Genomic DNA, 15,919 nt, shown 5'->3' with positions numbered 1-15,919 from the left:
CACCTCCCTGCAGTAAAGAACTGGTGGGATCACAAACTTGCAAAGATAATGGAAAATGAACACGCAAAGATACTGTGGGTGTTATGATTGAGCCTCCTGGCTCTGTTACTGGCAGACGTGGGCGTAAGACTCCTCGAGAGTCAGATACTCTCGAGGAGCGAGAAAGAAAGAGACTGCGAGATATCTTTGCAGCACCATCTGACGAAGAGTCTTTTGAGGGGTTTACGGAGAGAATGGAGGAGGGGCTGGTTAGCTCGGAGGAGGATGAGATGGATTGGACTCGGGTGAGGGAGGAATTGGGTGCCACTGGCAATGATGGGATGGAAGATGAATGGGGACCTTCAGGATTAGACCCATGGACAAGCTGGAGGGATGGGACGGGATCCACAGCTGGGGATGCTGTGGGGCGTAGTCAGAGGTGTTCCAGCTCTGATGAGGAAAGTGATGAGGAAACGCCCGGGTTAAGGAGGGCAGCTGATAGTGATGAGGATTTGTAACTGGCATAAAATGAGGCTTGGGAGCAATTGCAAATTGCGTTGGGCAAGGTAATCTGGACGAACGCTTGGGATCTGTGTGGGACGCTTTCCTGAAGACTGGTGTGTTTTCGTGTGCTGATACATAAGTTGTTTTGGAATTTGGGGTCAGACGGCGGGAGGAATTGTGTGGGCTTTTGTTTGTGCAAACTTGTGCTTAATCTCATTAGCTTTGACCTTCCGTCGTCTTCTTGACGGACGCCATCTCCTGCTTTGGATTTCGGACTGAACTGACCACGGCTTGACTTCCCCCTACTCGGACTTGGTGAAACTACAAACGTCTGGCTTGAACTACGGAAAGGAACTGGGTCTACTCTACTGCTTCAATCCTCGGCTGATCTGTGTGTATTGGAAATCTTGCCTGCTGTGTGGAGGAGTGACTCAAGTTACTCAAAGCACAGTGCTGGCAGCAGAGAGGAATCTGCTGCCAATTAATTGCATTCTTTTGAACACTTTGTTCCCCGGCTTCTGTTTTGTTTATCCCCAAGCTGAAGCAAGCTGTTTTGTTTTTACCCGGATTAAACTTCGGTTTAATCCGGTTTATCTTTTGAACGTTTTTCCTTGCCCCTTTTTGCTTTTAAAGGCTAATACTGCCTGGCCCTTGTATTTTACGGGCATTTTGAGTTCTGTTATCCAATAAACTCTGTTATCTTTGATCTTGTGGCGTTCTGTCCTTGACAGATTGCCCAACGCCATAAAAAAGGTTTATTGCAGTAATAAATCCCGTCAGGAAGACGATGGATGAGTTAAGGGCTAAGTTCGATCAATTACAAACGGCCTTTACTGTCAGTCAAACAGCTAATGCTGTTAAAGGACATGTTTTGACTCCTGAACGCTTTGACGGAACCAGGTGCAAGTTGCCAACTTTTTTGGCACAAGTTGAGCTTTATTTTTCCCAGCTCAGTGCTCATGCTTACCCTACAGACACTAGCAAGGTGGCATTTATTTTGAGTTTGTTGACTGGTCCTGCAGGACAATGGGCCACTAATTTAATTTTGGGAAATGACCCAGTCAAGGACAATTTGAATAATTTCAAGAAGTTACTAACTGACACTTTTGGGGACCCTCTCCGCACGGAGAATGCTGGGTGGGCTCTGTATCGGTTGAAACAGGGAAAGGGGACTGTTTTGGATTACTTAAATAAGTTTAATTTGTATCGCCACCAGCTGGACTGGGGGGAAAATGCATTCATGCTTTTGTTTACTGCTGGGTTAAGTGATTATCTCCAGGATGAATTAGCACGCTTGGAGCCGGCTGAGAATTGGGATGCCTTAGTAGCTAAGGTGCTGCGTTTGGACGCCAGGTTCGAGTCCCGTAAACACTCGAAAGCAATGTGTGCGCCACCTATGCATGTAACCAGGGCACCTGTGGTGATGGGGGAAGAGCCTATGGAGCTTGGGGTCTTTAAAAAGCTGTCTACAGAAGAAAAGAACCGCAGGAGGCAGCTGGGGTTGTGTTTGTACTGTGGGAATGCTGGGCATTTTGCCAAAAACTGTAATGTGAAACCTTCCCAGCTTTCGGGAAAAGGCCAGCCCTAGTGCGACGTGAGTCCAACGCATTAGGGCTACTAAAGCAGTCAACTGAGGGGAGGAAGCATGTTTTCGTACCCATTACATTATCTGTTGGGGGAAAGGAACTTGTTTCTACTTTGGCACTGCTGGACTCAGGGGCTACGGTCTCTTACGTGGATATTGAGTTTGCTAGGAAGCATGGCATTCCTAGAGTGCGCAAGGCATGCGACGTGTGGGTGGAAGGAGCGGATGGGAGACTGCTGGAGACTGGGGTGGTTAACCATGAGACCTCAGCAGTAATGTGGGAGGTGCAGGGAGTAACGGGAACGTTTGTGTGGGATATTACAAGCTTGCCCAGATACGATGTGATCCTGGGGATGGATTGGCTAGCTGTAGTAAATCCACAAGTAGATTGGGTGACACGTAAGTTGACCTTAAAGAGGCAGGATTGTTGCACTCTGAACGTTTCTCAATCTGATATGGAGGGAGTGCCTGCTGAGTACGGGGAGTTCTCTGATGTATTTTGTAAAAAAGAAGCGGACAAGTTACCGCCGCACAGGCCGTATGATTGCGCCATTAAGCTAGCGGAAGGTGCGAAATTGCCAGCAGGAAGGCTGTACGCCTTGACTGTACCGGAAAGGCAAGCTTTGCGAGAGTTCCTAGATGAAAATTTAGCCAAGGGGTTTATTCGCCCATCTAGCTCTCCAACTGCGGCACCGGTATTCTTTGTAGCCAAAAAGACTGGGGAACTTAGGTTGGTCTGCGATTATCGGATCCTAAACAAATACACCATTCGGGATAGGTACCCGCTGCCTTTAATCTCGGAACTGTTATCAAGGGTGCAAGGGGCTAAGGTCTTTACCAAGCTTGACCTGCGGGGGGCGTATAACTTAATCCGAATACGGGAAGGTGATGAATGGAAGACGGCATTTAACACGTGCTTCGGATGCCACGAGTTCCGAGTCATGCCTTTCGGACTTTGCAATGCGCCTGCGGTCTTCCAGAGGTTCATGAACGATGTGTTTAGGGACCTAATTGACCAATTTTTAGTGATTTATTTGGATGATATCTTGATTTTTTCTAAGGACGAGAAAGAACATCGTCAACATGTCAAGCAGGTTCTGCACCGTCTGCGGGCTAATGGGCTCTTCGCCAAGGCTTCCAAGTGCGTCTTTCATGTGCCTGAAGTGGAGTTCCTAGGTCATGTAGTGTCAGGTAGGGAACTTAAAATGGACCCACATAAGGTTGACGCCGTCAACTCATGGCAGGAGCTTAAGACTAAGAAGGATGTGCAAAGGTTCTTAGGATTCGCTAATTACTACCGGGAGTTTATTCCGAATTTTGCAAAGCTCACGGTGCCTTTGACGCAGCTCCTGCGTAAGAAACAGCCATTTGTGTGGGGGCGGGAAGCTCACGACGCGTTTTTACAACTAAAGTCTAGCTTTCAATCAGACAACATACTAACACATCCTGATGTTGACAAACCGTTCGTGGTAGAAGCGGACGCTTCTAGCTACGCGTTGGGGGCTGTATTGTCTCAGAAAGATTCCTCAGGGACCTTGCGTCCCTGTGGATTTTACTCGCGGCAACTAACACCATTCGAGCAGAACTATACCATATGGGAGAAGGAGTTGTTGGCGATTAAGGTGGCGTTTGAGGTGTGGCGGCACTGGCTAGAAGGGGCGCGGCACCAAATCGTGGTCAGGTCTGATCACAAGAATTTGGAGCACTTGCAAACAGCAAAAAAGTTAAACCAGCGTCAAATCCGATGGGCTTTGTTTTTCTCCAGGTTTAATTTCAAAGTGCAGTTCGTGGAGGGGAAGGCAAACTTGCGGGCCGACGCCTTGTCCCGCAAGCCGGAGTTTAAGACCAATGAGCAGGTAGTATGTCAGACCATCTTGCCTACTGCCTCTCTATGTGTTGTAGATAATGAGCTCGGGTTACATGACCAGATCCTTGAGGCTCAGAGGGACGATGTGTGGACTCAGGAGCAACTTATGCTGTTATCAGCAGGTAACCGTACAATACTGCCTCATCTACAAGATCAAGACGGAGTATTGGTACGCAGGGGGCAGGTCTATGTACCAGTGGGGGCCCTCAGGTTGGAGGTGATTAGAGCCCACCATGACGAACCCATGGCTGGGCACTTTGGCAGGTTCAAGACCGTGCAGCTTATCACCAGGAGCTACTGGTGGCCAAAGATGCGGCAAGACATTCTGCGCTTTTGTGACAGCTGCGCTGTTTGCCAGCAGAGTAAGACGCCTGTTGGGCGCCCTAGAGGTTTGTTGTCGTCGCTACCTGTTCCTGAGAGGCCATGGCAAATCATTTCCATGGATTTTATTTCGGATTTGCCTAAGTCTGGGGGTTATACTTGTATTTGGGTGGTGGTGGATTTATTTAGCAAACTGGCTCATTTTATTCCTTGTTCAACCATTCCGGCGGCCCCTACGTTGGCCTTACTGTTTACTAAGCACATCTATCGTTTGCACGGAGCTCCCGAGGTGATTATTTCGGATAGGGCTCCGCAATTTGTGTCACGCTTTTGGAAACACTTCCATGAGTGCTTAGGTACTAAGTTAAACGTTTCTTCTGCGTTTCATCCGCAAACGGATGGTCAGTCGGAACGGGTTAATGGGCTCTTAGAGCAATATTTACGTTGTTTTTGTTTAGATCAACCCACTGCTTGGGTGAAGTGGCTACCGGTGGCGGAGTTCGCTTACAACAATGCGGTGCACACGTCTAGTCAGCATACGCCATTTGAGCTAACGTATGGTTTTCACCCACGGGGAGGTGTGGCGCCGTCGACCAATGTGGTCTCTTCTGACCCTGTGTACCGCTCTTCGGAAATGGCTGCGTTGCATGATGTTGCCCGTCGCTTACTGTTGGAAGCTAAGGCAACGCAAAAGACTCAGGCCGATCGCCGCAGGCAGGCAGGGGAGGAGTTGGAAGAAGGGGATTTGGTGTGGTTGTCTTCCAAACATATTAAACAGGCTGGGGGAAAGTTTGCGCCTCGGTATTTGGGTCCCTTTCCTATCGTTAAAAAGATTTCTTCCGTTGCGTTTCGTTTGCGTTTACCGTCTAGTTTAAAGGTCCATCCAGTTTTCCATCGTTCACTGTTAAAATTAGATACCTCCAGTCGTCGTGGTGCTATAGCGGAGGGTATCACTGCCACCTCTCCGCCTTCGGGGGAGGAGGCCTTTGTGAGAGGGGATAGTGTTATGATTGAGCCTCCTGGCTCTGTTACTGGCAGACGTGGGCGTAAGACTCCTCGAGAGTCAGATACTCTCGAGGAGCGAGAAAGAAAGAGACTGCGAGATATCTTTGCAGCACCATCTGACGAAGAGTCTTTTGAGGGGTTTACGGAGAGAATGGAGGAGGGGCTGGTTAGCTCGGAGGAGGATGAGATGGATTGGACTCGGGTGAGGGAGGAATTGGGTGCCACTGGCAATGATGGGATGGAAGATGAATGGGGACCTTCAGGATTAGACCCATGGACAAGCTGGAGGGATGGGACGGGATCCACAGCTGGGGATGCTGTGGGGCGTAGTCAGAGGTGTTCCAGCTCTGATGAGGAAAGTGATGAGGAAACGCCCGGGTTAAGGAGGGCAGCTGATAGTGATGAGGATTTGTAACTGGCATAAAATGAGGCTTGGGAGCAATTGCAAATTGCGTTGGGCAAGGTAATCTGGACGAACGCTTGGGATCTGTGTGGGACGCTTTCCTGAAGACTGGTGTGTTTTCGTGTGCTGATACGTAAGTTGTTTTGGAATTTGGGGTCAGACGGCGGGAGGAATTGTGTGGGCTTTTGTTTGTGCAAACTTGTGCTTAATCTCATTAGCTTTGACCTTCCGTCGTCTTCTTGACGGACGCCATCTCCTGCTTTGGATTTCGGACTGAACTGACCACGGCTTGACTTCCCCCTACTCGGACTTGGTGAAACTACAAACGTCTGGCTTGAACTACGGAAAGGAACTGGGTCTACTCTACTGCTTCAATCCTCGGCTGATCTGTGTGTATTGGAAATCTTGCCTGCTGTGTGGAGGAGTGACTCAAGTTACTCAAAGCACAGTGCTGGCAGCAGAGAGGAATCTGCTGCCAATTAATTGCATTCTTTTGAACACTTTGTTCCCCGGCTTCTGTTTTGTTTATCCCCAAGCTGAAGCAAGCTGTTTTGTTTTTACCCGGATTAAACTCCGGTTTAATCCGGTTTATCTTTTGAACGTTTTTCCTTGCCCCTTTTTGCTTTTAAAGGCTAATACTGCCTGGCCCTTGTATTTTACGGGCATTTTGAGTTCTGTTATCCAATAAACTCTGTTATCTTTGATCTTGTGGCGTTCTGTCCTTGACAGAGGGACTTCCAAATCCAGACTAACAAAGTTCTGGAACACAACACACCAGACCTCACAGTTGTGGAAAAGAAAAAGGTTTGGATTATTGATGTCACCATTCCAGGTGACAGTCGAATTGATGAAAAACAACAGGAAAAACTCAGTCGCTATCAGGACCTTAAGATCGAACTTCAAAGACTCTGGCAGAAACCAGTACAGGTGGTCCCAGTGGTGATCGGCACATTGGGTGCTGTGCCAAAAGATCTCAGCTGGCATTTGGAAACAATAGACATTGACAAAATTACGATCTGCCAACTGCAAAAGGCCACCCTACTGGGATCTGTGTGCATCATCCGAAAATACATCACACAGTCCTAAACGCTTGGGAAGTGTTCGACTTGTGATACGAAATCCAGCATATCTATCTTGTTTGCTGTGTCAAACTATGTCGTTGTGTCAATAATAATAATAATAGCTTTATTTATATCCCGCCACCATCTCCCAAAAGGATCTCGGGGTGGCTTACAAAATAGCACAAAAATGCAACACATAACACATAGGCTACAACAAAATTCACAAAAAATCAATAAACAGCACCAATTAACATAACTAGAAAGATTAACAGAAGCAATTCAAAGTAAAAAAGTAATAAAATACTCAATAAGTAACAAAATGCATGCCATACTCATGTGCCACTTGCAAACAATTGGATTCCCAACATCTTACTAAACAAAGGCGTGTAAACAGAATGCACACATAACCACCTTGATTCTTATATTTGAAAGCTGAATTGGACTTATGTTCCCTAACTAACACTGGTGTGGGGAGGGAAATTGGGAGGGCAAAAGAACCTGCAGTAGGCTATCTACAGCTTGTTGGCTGCATCTCATCTTCTAATGCCTCAGTCTTGAGATTTCCCCCATCCCATCTAATTTGACTATTGTATACTGAAGTCCATCACAAAATTGTTAGGAAAGCTATCTGTACAGAAAGAGTAACACCTCATATTACTTGCACAACAACAAAATCTCAAAGCCAAGTTACTGAACCATAATCCTGTTCCAGTCATGTCATTAAGAGATACGACTTACCTTCCTGAGATCTCCCTTGGAGCAATATTCCATTGCCAAAAGTGGAACATCATTAACAAGGAAATTCATTTCTTCAGGCACATCACAGGCTTTGACAATATTGGGGTGGTTCAGTCTAAAAAAATGAGGAAAATATTGCATTTTCATAAAATGCTTAATCTATGCACATGAATTTCCTTCTGTATAGTAGGAGATTTTACAATACCAGTACAGTAGAGTCTCACTTATCCAACATAAACGGCCCGGCAGAACGTTGGATAAGCAAATATGTTGGATAATAAGGAGGGATTAAGAAAAAGCCTATTAAACATCAAATTAGGTTATGCTTTTACAAATTACGCACTAAAACATCATGTTATACAACAAATTTGACAGAAAACATAGTTCATTACACATTAATGCAATGTAGTAATTACTGTATTTACAAATTTAGCACCAAAATATCACGATGTTTTGAAAACATTGACTACAAAAAATGTGTTGGATAATCCAGAACGTTGGATAAGTGAGACTCTACTGTATTTTGAAATAGGAATAATTTAAATTATACCAAGCTCAACTGCTCTAAGACAATTTTAAAAGGTTTAAATGGGTTGCTGTGAAATTTGAAACATTACTACAAAAATTTCCAAACAAACATTAAAGGTTAAATGTCAAAATATGTCATCAACTGGCTAATCAAAATACACAGACCCTGAGTACTTCAAGAAAACATGGGGTAATGATCTACATAAAAATGACAAATGTTAAATAGAAAACATTAACAAAAAGTTCCAAAAAAATCTGCATCTTCTCTCAGGGGGAACATGTTTCCAAAATAATATATCATTGGTATCTAATCCCAGTGAAAATGAAATACATAAGCAAACATTCATTCAATAAATGCCAGAGGAAATGTGGAGCACTGAGCAAGTATTCCCATCATATGACAGGAGTTTCGGTATTTCTGGGTTTTGGGAAAAATATTTCTAAGAATAAGTTAAAATACAAACCAAGTAGTTCTCATTGACTCAAAATAGGACTTCCCACCATATTTTGTAACAATCGAGAGTCATTAAACCACAAAGACCTGACTAAGGTGAGAATGATGGGAACTGGATTGTGTAGAGTTGTCAGGACCCAGGCTGCAGAGCACCAATAACCTTACACAGAGGCCAGAATCTATCTAATATCTTTAATAAAGAAATATATAAAATCAATAAAAACAAGTGAAGAATATAGTTCAGAAGCAGACCTTTCAGATAAGGTCAAATATAGTCCAGAAATGTATTGTCCAATATAAGATATTAGAGTTCAAAGTTTTAATCCACTTGACCGAAACACACACTTTGACAAGCAATAGTGTGGGGAAATAACAGAGTCTTTAAAGTCCAATGAAGCTTGACAACAAGGCTGGAATAAACTTGATTCTCGACTAGATCCTTGACTGGAGGCAAGATGAACATGAAGCATGAAACATAGTCCGTGGTAAAAACATGAGACAAGGCAAGGCTTGAAACTTGATCCGGGAAGCAAGGAACTGGGATTACGAAGTCCACACACGATCTCTCTCCTCAAGCTGATCAATTGACTCCGCAAAGTATCCCTGGCGCCAAGCACCTATATGGGTCTCGTTTTCCCGCCAACAGAACTCTTTCCCTAGAGAACGAGAAGCGAAACCCAACTCTGTCCAGATGCATGACTCCTTAGAAGTTCCCAAGGGAAGCAGACCTAATCAGCCATTTGTTTGGCAGCGATTCTCAGGCTTCTGCGATTAGCCTCTCTGACTCCCCTATCTTTAGAATAATTTTCCCTCCGAGAGAATGGGGGGGAGTTCTGTCCAAGGCCTGTTTGGCTGGATTCTTGTGGGCAAATATCAACATCCTGCAGGTGAAGAGGCTCCGGCTCTGGCTGAACCGGCGAAAATCCCATGTTTTCCTCTTCGTCTGCCACAAAAGTACTAGGAACAGGACTACAAGGCCCATGAGTCATCACAAGAGTTCGCTCTTTACATAACTGTCCTTTTTCACCCAATGTTTCTTTACCAGCTGATTCTTATGACAGAAGTTATGAGTTGAGTAATGGTTCTCAAAAGGATTTAGGAATGTATAGTATTTTGTTAATATACCTTGTATATTATTCTACTTCAGTACATACATGTATTGTTTTTAAATAAACACACAGATCTAAATCTTATTGTTTGTGCTGATTAGTTGATTCACTGAATTAATGAGATTTACCAATGCAGTGACTCTTTAGTCAATGAGTCTCATAATTAGCATTATCACCACCACCATCAGCATCTAGTTGGGACTAATAAAAAGGTATGCCAGACACATATACATAAATAGAAAAAATATTTTGGAAAAACAAAATGAGAACTTACTTTTTCATAATCTGGATTTCATGGCACCACCGATCTTTGTTTTTCACACTTAGTTCCAGGCGACAAGACTTGATTGCTAACTTTGTACCTAAATCCTGTCATGCAGAGGAGAGAATTAAAACATAACCACACTGGTGACTGCATATTCTACACCAAGCAGGGACTATTTAAGGTATATCCGAGGGCATGTCAGAACCATATTTAAAGGAAATCCCAGCTCTTCTCTATTTCAGGCTCATCTTATTCAGACTTTTGCGCATCCACACAACAGCAATCCTGATTGGGAGTGGAATACTCTGGATCAGTGTCATCATGGTCCAGCTCCTGGGCCAGCCCAGTAACTGCATGGTGTCCACATAGCCTAGCAGCACCGGAGCCAGTTCAGTTTTGCCAAACTTATCTTGTCCCCATCATTCTGGACTCTGCAGTATTCACAGGGGACGAAAATGGTGGTGTTCGTTGCTTAATGTCTGCAATGACAACAGCCAGAGCTACAAATTAACATGAGAGGGGGAGAGCAATTGGGTGGTGCGGCTTCTGGGTTCCCATTAGCCGGAATGACCTTTCCCTTTTTGTCCCCCTCTTCTCTGATCGCTTTGTCACTCCAACTAGTGTCATTCCAGGCTCCAAGCAACAAATGAACCTGGTGAGCACTGAAGAGACAAGAATAATGGGGCAAAGTAAGTGCCATTCCCTGTCACTGGGCTGCCTGCACCTGAGGAGAGCAAGACGGCAGCAAAAACAGCTGCAGCCTCTTCCCAGATAGAAAGCAACACAAATGTTTACATTTCAATATATTGTCGAAGGTTTTCACAGCCAGAATCACTGGGGTGATGTGTGGTTTCTGGGCTGTATGGCTGTGTTCGAGCAGCATTTTCTTGGTCACACCTACATCTCAAGCTTACTTGGTGGGAACAAGAGAGCGGGCCTTCTCAGGCCCTTTCCACACAGCTGGAAAAAAATCCTGCATTATCTGCTTTGAACTAGAATATATGGCAGTGTGGACTCATAACCCAATTCAAAGCAGATATTGTGGGATTTTCTGCCTTGATATTCTGGGTTATATGGCTGTGTGGAAGGGCCGTGGGTGGCTGCCCCTCGACTCTGGAATTCCCTTCTTCCCAGGGAATCCAGAACAGCCTCCTCCCTGCTGTCCTTCTGATGGTAAGCTAAAACCTTTTTATTCAGGCAAGCTTTGAAGATGAAGATGTTTAAGATCTAGTCAGTGGCAGCTGTGGCTTTTAACTTTAAATATGTTTTTAATGGATTTTAACTGTGAATTTTTAGTACTGTTTGTGTTTAATTCTGGTTTAATGTTTGTATATTTGAAATTGTATACTAATGTTTTTATGTCATGCTGTTTTGAGTCCCCTTTGGGGGGAAGATAATAATAATAATAATAATAATAATAATAATAATAATAATAATAAGATTGCACAGACAGACTACAAGCAGAGGCATAACACCGTTGCTCAGATGATCAATTGGAACTTGTGCCACAAATACCATCTGCCTGCGACCAAGAACTGGTGGGATAACAAGCCGGAAAAAGTTATAAAGAATGAACATGTCAAGCTACTCTGGGACTTTTGAATTTAGACAGACAGAGTTTTAGAGCACAATACTCCTGACCTCATGATCATGTTAAAAAACAAAGTATGGATTGTCGATATTGCAATCCCAGGGGACAGCAGGATTGAAGAAAAACAACTGGAAAAGCTGACACGATATGAGGATTTAAAGATCGAATTGCAAAGACTCTGGCACAAGCCTGTCAAGGTGGTCCCAGTGGTGATCGGCACACTGGGTGCAGTGCCTAAAGGCCTTGGCCTGCACTTAAACACAATAGGCGCTGACAAAATTACCACCTGCCAGCTGCAGAAGGCCACCTTACTGGGATCTGCACGCATTATTCGCCGATACATCACACAGTCCTAAACACTTGGAAAGTGTCCGACGTGTGATCCAATACAACAGCCAGCAGTGTCTGCTGTGGACTCATCTTGTTGTGTTTTAAATAATAATAATAATTTATTTCTAACCCGCCCTCTCACCCTGAAGGGAGTCACATACAAAAGGAAAATATTAGATGTTGTATACAATCATAAAAACAGAAGAAAATATACATAAAATGATAAAATACATATCACAATTAAAAGCACATATAAAATAAGCTTTATGGGAGAGATGGCGTTTGGGCCTCCTAAAGTGAAATCACCAAGTACTGTTCAAATGGAATCTAGAGATATAACATATAGGTATGAAATGGCCCTACAGTGTGTTATCCCTTATTAAGAAAGCAGGCAGAAGGGGGCCGGGTTCCCCCCCCCCCCAAATATTCATCTGCTCCTCCATAGGCTAGATAAAGTGAGGTATAAATAAATGTAATAATAATAATTTTCTCCTGACGTTTCACCTGCATCTGTGGTTTCCATCTTCAGAGGCTCCACAGATACAGGTGAAACATCAGGAGAAAATGCTGCTAGAATACGGCCATACAGTCTGTTGACACTTTGCTAAAATGCAGCTTTCTTGCTGCAGTTCAAGTCTGGCACAGAGATGATTCACCCCACCCCTTTGGGATAAAGTGTCATAGGTTGCCAGTTTTCTTCAGAAATCTTGAGTTGATAAATAAGGGGATAACATAGTAAGAATCCTACTAAATCAGAGGAGTATCTACTAAAGCTACCCACTGGGCACAGTGAGCTCATGGTGTCAAAAGTGCAAAAACAATGAAGCCAGATTCTGCCAGGGTAGCAGCCCTGTCCACAGCTTCATCAACCCAGACCCCACCAGCATTTTGCTTCTCCTGCTTCCCTTTTGCCATTAGTGCACCGCCTTCCCAAACACACCTGCTGCTTGTTGAAAGCTTTCATGGCCGGAATCACTGGGATGCCGTGGGTTTTCTGGGCTGTATGGTCATGTTCCAGAAGCATCCTTTCCTGGCGTTTCGTCCGCATTTATGGCAGGCATCCTCAGAGGATATGAGATCTGTTGGAAAGTGGGGTTTATATATATGTGGAATGTCCAGGGTGGGAGAAAGAACTCTTGTCTGCTTGAGGCAGGTGTGAATGTTGCAATTGGCCACTTTGATTATCACTGAATATCTTTTCAGGTCTGGCTGCTTCCTGCCTGTTGGTGTTAGCTGGCCCTGATTGTTTCCTGTCTGGAATTCCCCTGTCTTCTGAGTGTTGTTCTTTATTTACTGTCCTGAGTTTAGAGGTTTTTTTAATACTGGTAGCCAGATTTTGTTCATTTTCATGGTTTCCTCCTTTCTGTTGAAATTGTCCACATGCTTGAGGACACCAAATTATCCACATTTATACTATTTGAGAAAAGAAATGCTGGACCACTCTGACAGCCACCAATGTCAGACTATACAGATAAGCTACTGAAATCCACAAGCATGAGGACAATTTCAAGTGAAAGGAGGAAACCATGGAAATGAACAAAATCTGGCAACCAGCATTTTAAAAAACTCTAAAATCAGGGCAGTAAATAAGGAACATCACTCAGAAAACAGAATTCCAGAAAGGAAATAATCAAGGCCAGTTAACACCTCCCAACAAAGGATTCCCCCAGGGAGGAAGCAGCCAGACCTTGAAGCTGCAAGGCTATTCAATGCTATTATTTATTTATTTATTTATTTATTTCCTGCCAGGAGCGACTTGAGAAACTGCAAGTCGCTTCTGGAGTGAGAGAATTGGCCATCTGCAAGGACGTTGCCCAGGGGACGGACGGATGTTTTCTGATGTTTTACCATCCTTGTGGGAGGCTTCTCTCATGTCCCCGCATGGAGCTGGAGCTGATAGAGGGAGCTCATCTGCATTCTCCCCGGGTGGGATTCGAACCTGGCAGCCTTCAGGTCAGCAACCCAACCTTCAAGTCACAAGGTTTTTATCCCCTAGACCAGGGGTCCCCAAACTTTTTAAACTGGGGGCCAGTTCACGATCCTTCGGACCGTTGGAGGGCCGGACTATAGTTGGCCACTGAGCAATAATAATAATAATAACAACAATAAAAAAGAGATAAAAGAGACCCTTTGGGCCATTGAGTCCATTCCCCTTCTGTCTTTGTGCACCAAAAGCACAAGCAAAGCACCCCTGACAGATGGCCACCCAGCCTCAATGTCAATAATAATAATAATAAAAAAGAGGGTTGGAAGAGATCCCTTGGGCCATTGAGTCCAACCCCCTTCTGCCTTTGGGCACCAAAAGCACAAGCAAAGCACCCCTGACAGATGGCCACCCAGCCTCAATGTCAATAATAATAATAATAATAATAAAGAGGGTTGGAAGAGATCCCTTGGGCCATTGAGTCCAACCCCCTTCTGCCTTTGGGCACCAAAAGCACAAGCAAAGCACCCCTGACAGATGGCCACCCAGCCTCAATGTCAATAATAATAATAATAATAATAATAATAATAAAGAGGGTTGGAAGAGATCCCTTGGGTCATTTAGCCCAACCCCCTTCTGCCCTTGTACCGTGGGGGCCGGATAGATGGCTTCGATGGGCCGCATCCGGCCCCCGGGTCTTAGTTTGGGGACCCCTGCCCTAGACCATCGGAGGCTCCTATTTAATGCTAATCAAAGTGGCAAAATGCAACATTCACACCTGCCTCAGGAAGACAAGAGTTCTTTCTCCCACCCTGGAGCTTCCACAGATATATAAACCCCACTTACCTAGTTTCCAACAGACCTCACAACCTCTGAGGGTGCCTGCCATAGATGCAGGCGAAACGTCAGGAGAGAATGCTTCTGGAACGTGGCCATAGAGCCCGGAAAACTCACAGCAACACCTGCTGCTCCTGTTTCGCCCATCCTTTCTCTACTTCCTCCCCTCTCCCCCCTCCCCCCGACCAAACCCACGGCCTTGCTTCGTGCTAGTTACATCAAGCGAGGAACAGGACCCTCAAGGTAGTCAAACGCTGAGGAGCCTTCGTCCTGAAGTGAACAAACACCACCCGACGGCGAAAGCCCCGCCAACTTGGCCACCCACCCGGTGCTGGTAGAGGGAGACGTTTCCGAAGCCGCCGGTGCCGAGCCGCTCCCGCACCTCCCAGGGCTCGCAGGGCGCCACCCCCGGAGGGCCCCCGCGCCCCGGCCCCGCCGCCAGACCCTCCATCCGCCCGCCTGGGCCAGCCGCGGACACCCGGGGAAGCCAGCTCTCGCAAGACCTGGGACGGGAGCGGAAGTGGCCTCAGGGCGTGGGCTCCTCCCCTTCCGGGAGCTCTGTGCAGAGGGAGGAAGGTAGAAAGGCCTTGCGCAATCACTATTAGTCTTCCTGAGGCTAGAGCAGGGGTCCCCAAACTAAGGCCCGGGGGCCGGATGCGGCCCTCCAACGTCATTTACCTGGCCCCCGCCCTCAGTTTTATAATATAATATTTTTATATCAGTTTTAATAATATAATATATTGTATATACATATAATATTGATAATAATCTTATGTTATACAATATAATACTAATAGTAATACCATATAATAATATTAATTATATGTTATATATTACATATTATAGAATAGTATAGTGGTATAGTTCAATATAGTAATATATAATGCTAATATTGTGTTATGCTAATAATATAATATATTGTATGTACATACAGCTGCTCTGAGTCCCCTTCGGGGTGAGAAGGGCGGGATATAAATGTAGTAAATAAATGCAGTAAATAATTAATTAATTTTAGACTTAGGCTCGGCCAAAATCTGACATGACTTGAAGGCACACAACAACAACAACAACAATCCTAATTAACTTGACTATCTCATTGGCCAGTAGCAGGCCCACACTTTCCATTGAAATCCTAATAGGTTTATGTTGTTTAAAATTGTTTTCATTTTTAAATATTGTATTGTTCTTTTGTTGTTGTTGTTGTTGCACTACAAATAAGACATGTGCAGTATGCATAGGGATTTGTTTGTATTTTTTTTCAAATGATAATTCGGCCCCTCAACAGTCTGAAGGATTGTGGACCGGCCCTCTGGATAAAAAGTTTGGGGACCCCTGGGCTAGAGGGTAGGTGGCGATGAGTGGAGAATATACAGCAGCGCCCAAGATAGGAACTGTTTCCTAAACCCTAACCCATACCT

At 44.9% G+C, this 15,919-nt stretch overlaps 1 protein-coding gene across 2 annotated transcripts in view; it reads right to left on the bottom strand.

The window, feature by feature from the left end:
- The window catches only part of chuk (component of inhibitor of nuclear factor kappa B kinase complex), a 47,989-nt gene extending 32,962 nt beyond the window's left edge, over window positions 1-15,027 (bottom strand). The window contains exons 1-3 of one of the 2 annotated variants that reach the window (XM_008117758.3): window positions 14,827-15,027; window positions 9,829-9,923; window positions 7,464-7,578 (exon numbers count right to left, since the gene is read on the bottom strand). In XM_008117758.3, coding sequence (XP_008115965.2) covers window positions 7,464-7,578; window positions 9,829-9,923; window positions 14,827-14,952 — 336 coding nt within the window. In that variant the 5' untranslated portion in view covers window positions 14,953-15,027. Of the gene's footprint in view, window positions 1-7,463; window positions 7,579-9,828; window positions 9,924-12,680; window positions 12,804-14,826 lie in introns of those variants that run through there. The other variant, XM_062975952.1, reaches the window with a different exon arrangement.
- Window positions 15,028-15,919: the final 892 nt, after the last annotated feature.

This window comes from Anolis carolinensis, chromosome 3, assembly GCF_035594765.1.
Source record: "Anolis carolinensis isolate JA03-04 chromosome 3, rAnoCar3.1.pri, whole genome shotgun sequence".
In the NCBI taxonomy this organism is placed as follows: Eukaryota; Metazoa; Chordata; class Lepidosauria; order Squamata; family Dactyloidae; genus Anolis; species Anolis carolinensis.
This window is presented reverse-complemented; position numbering and strand designations above follow the sequence as displayed.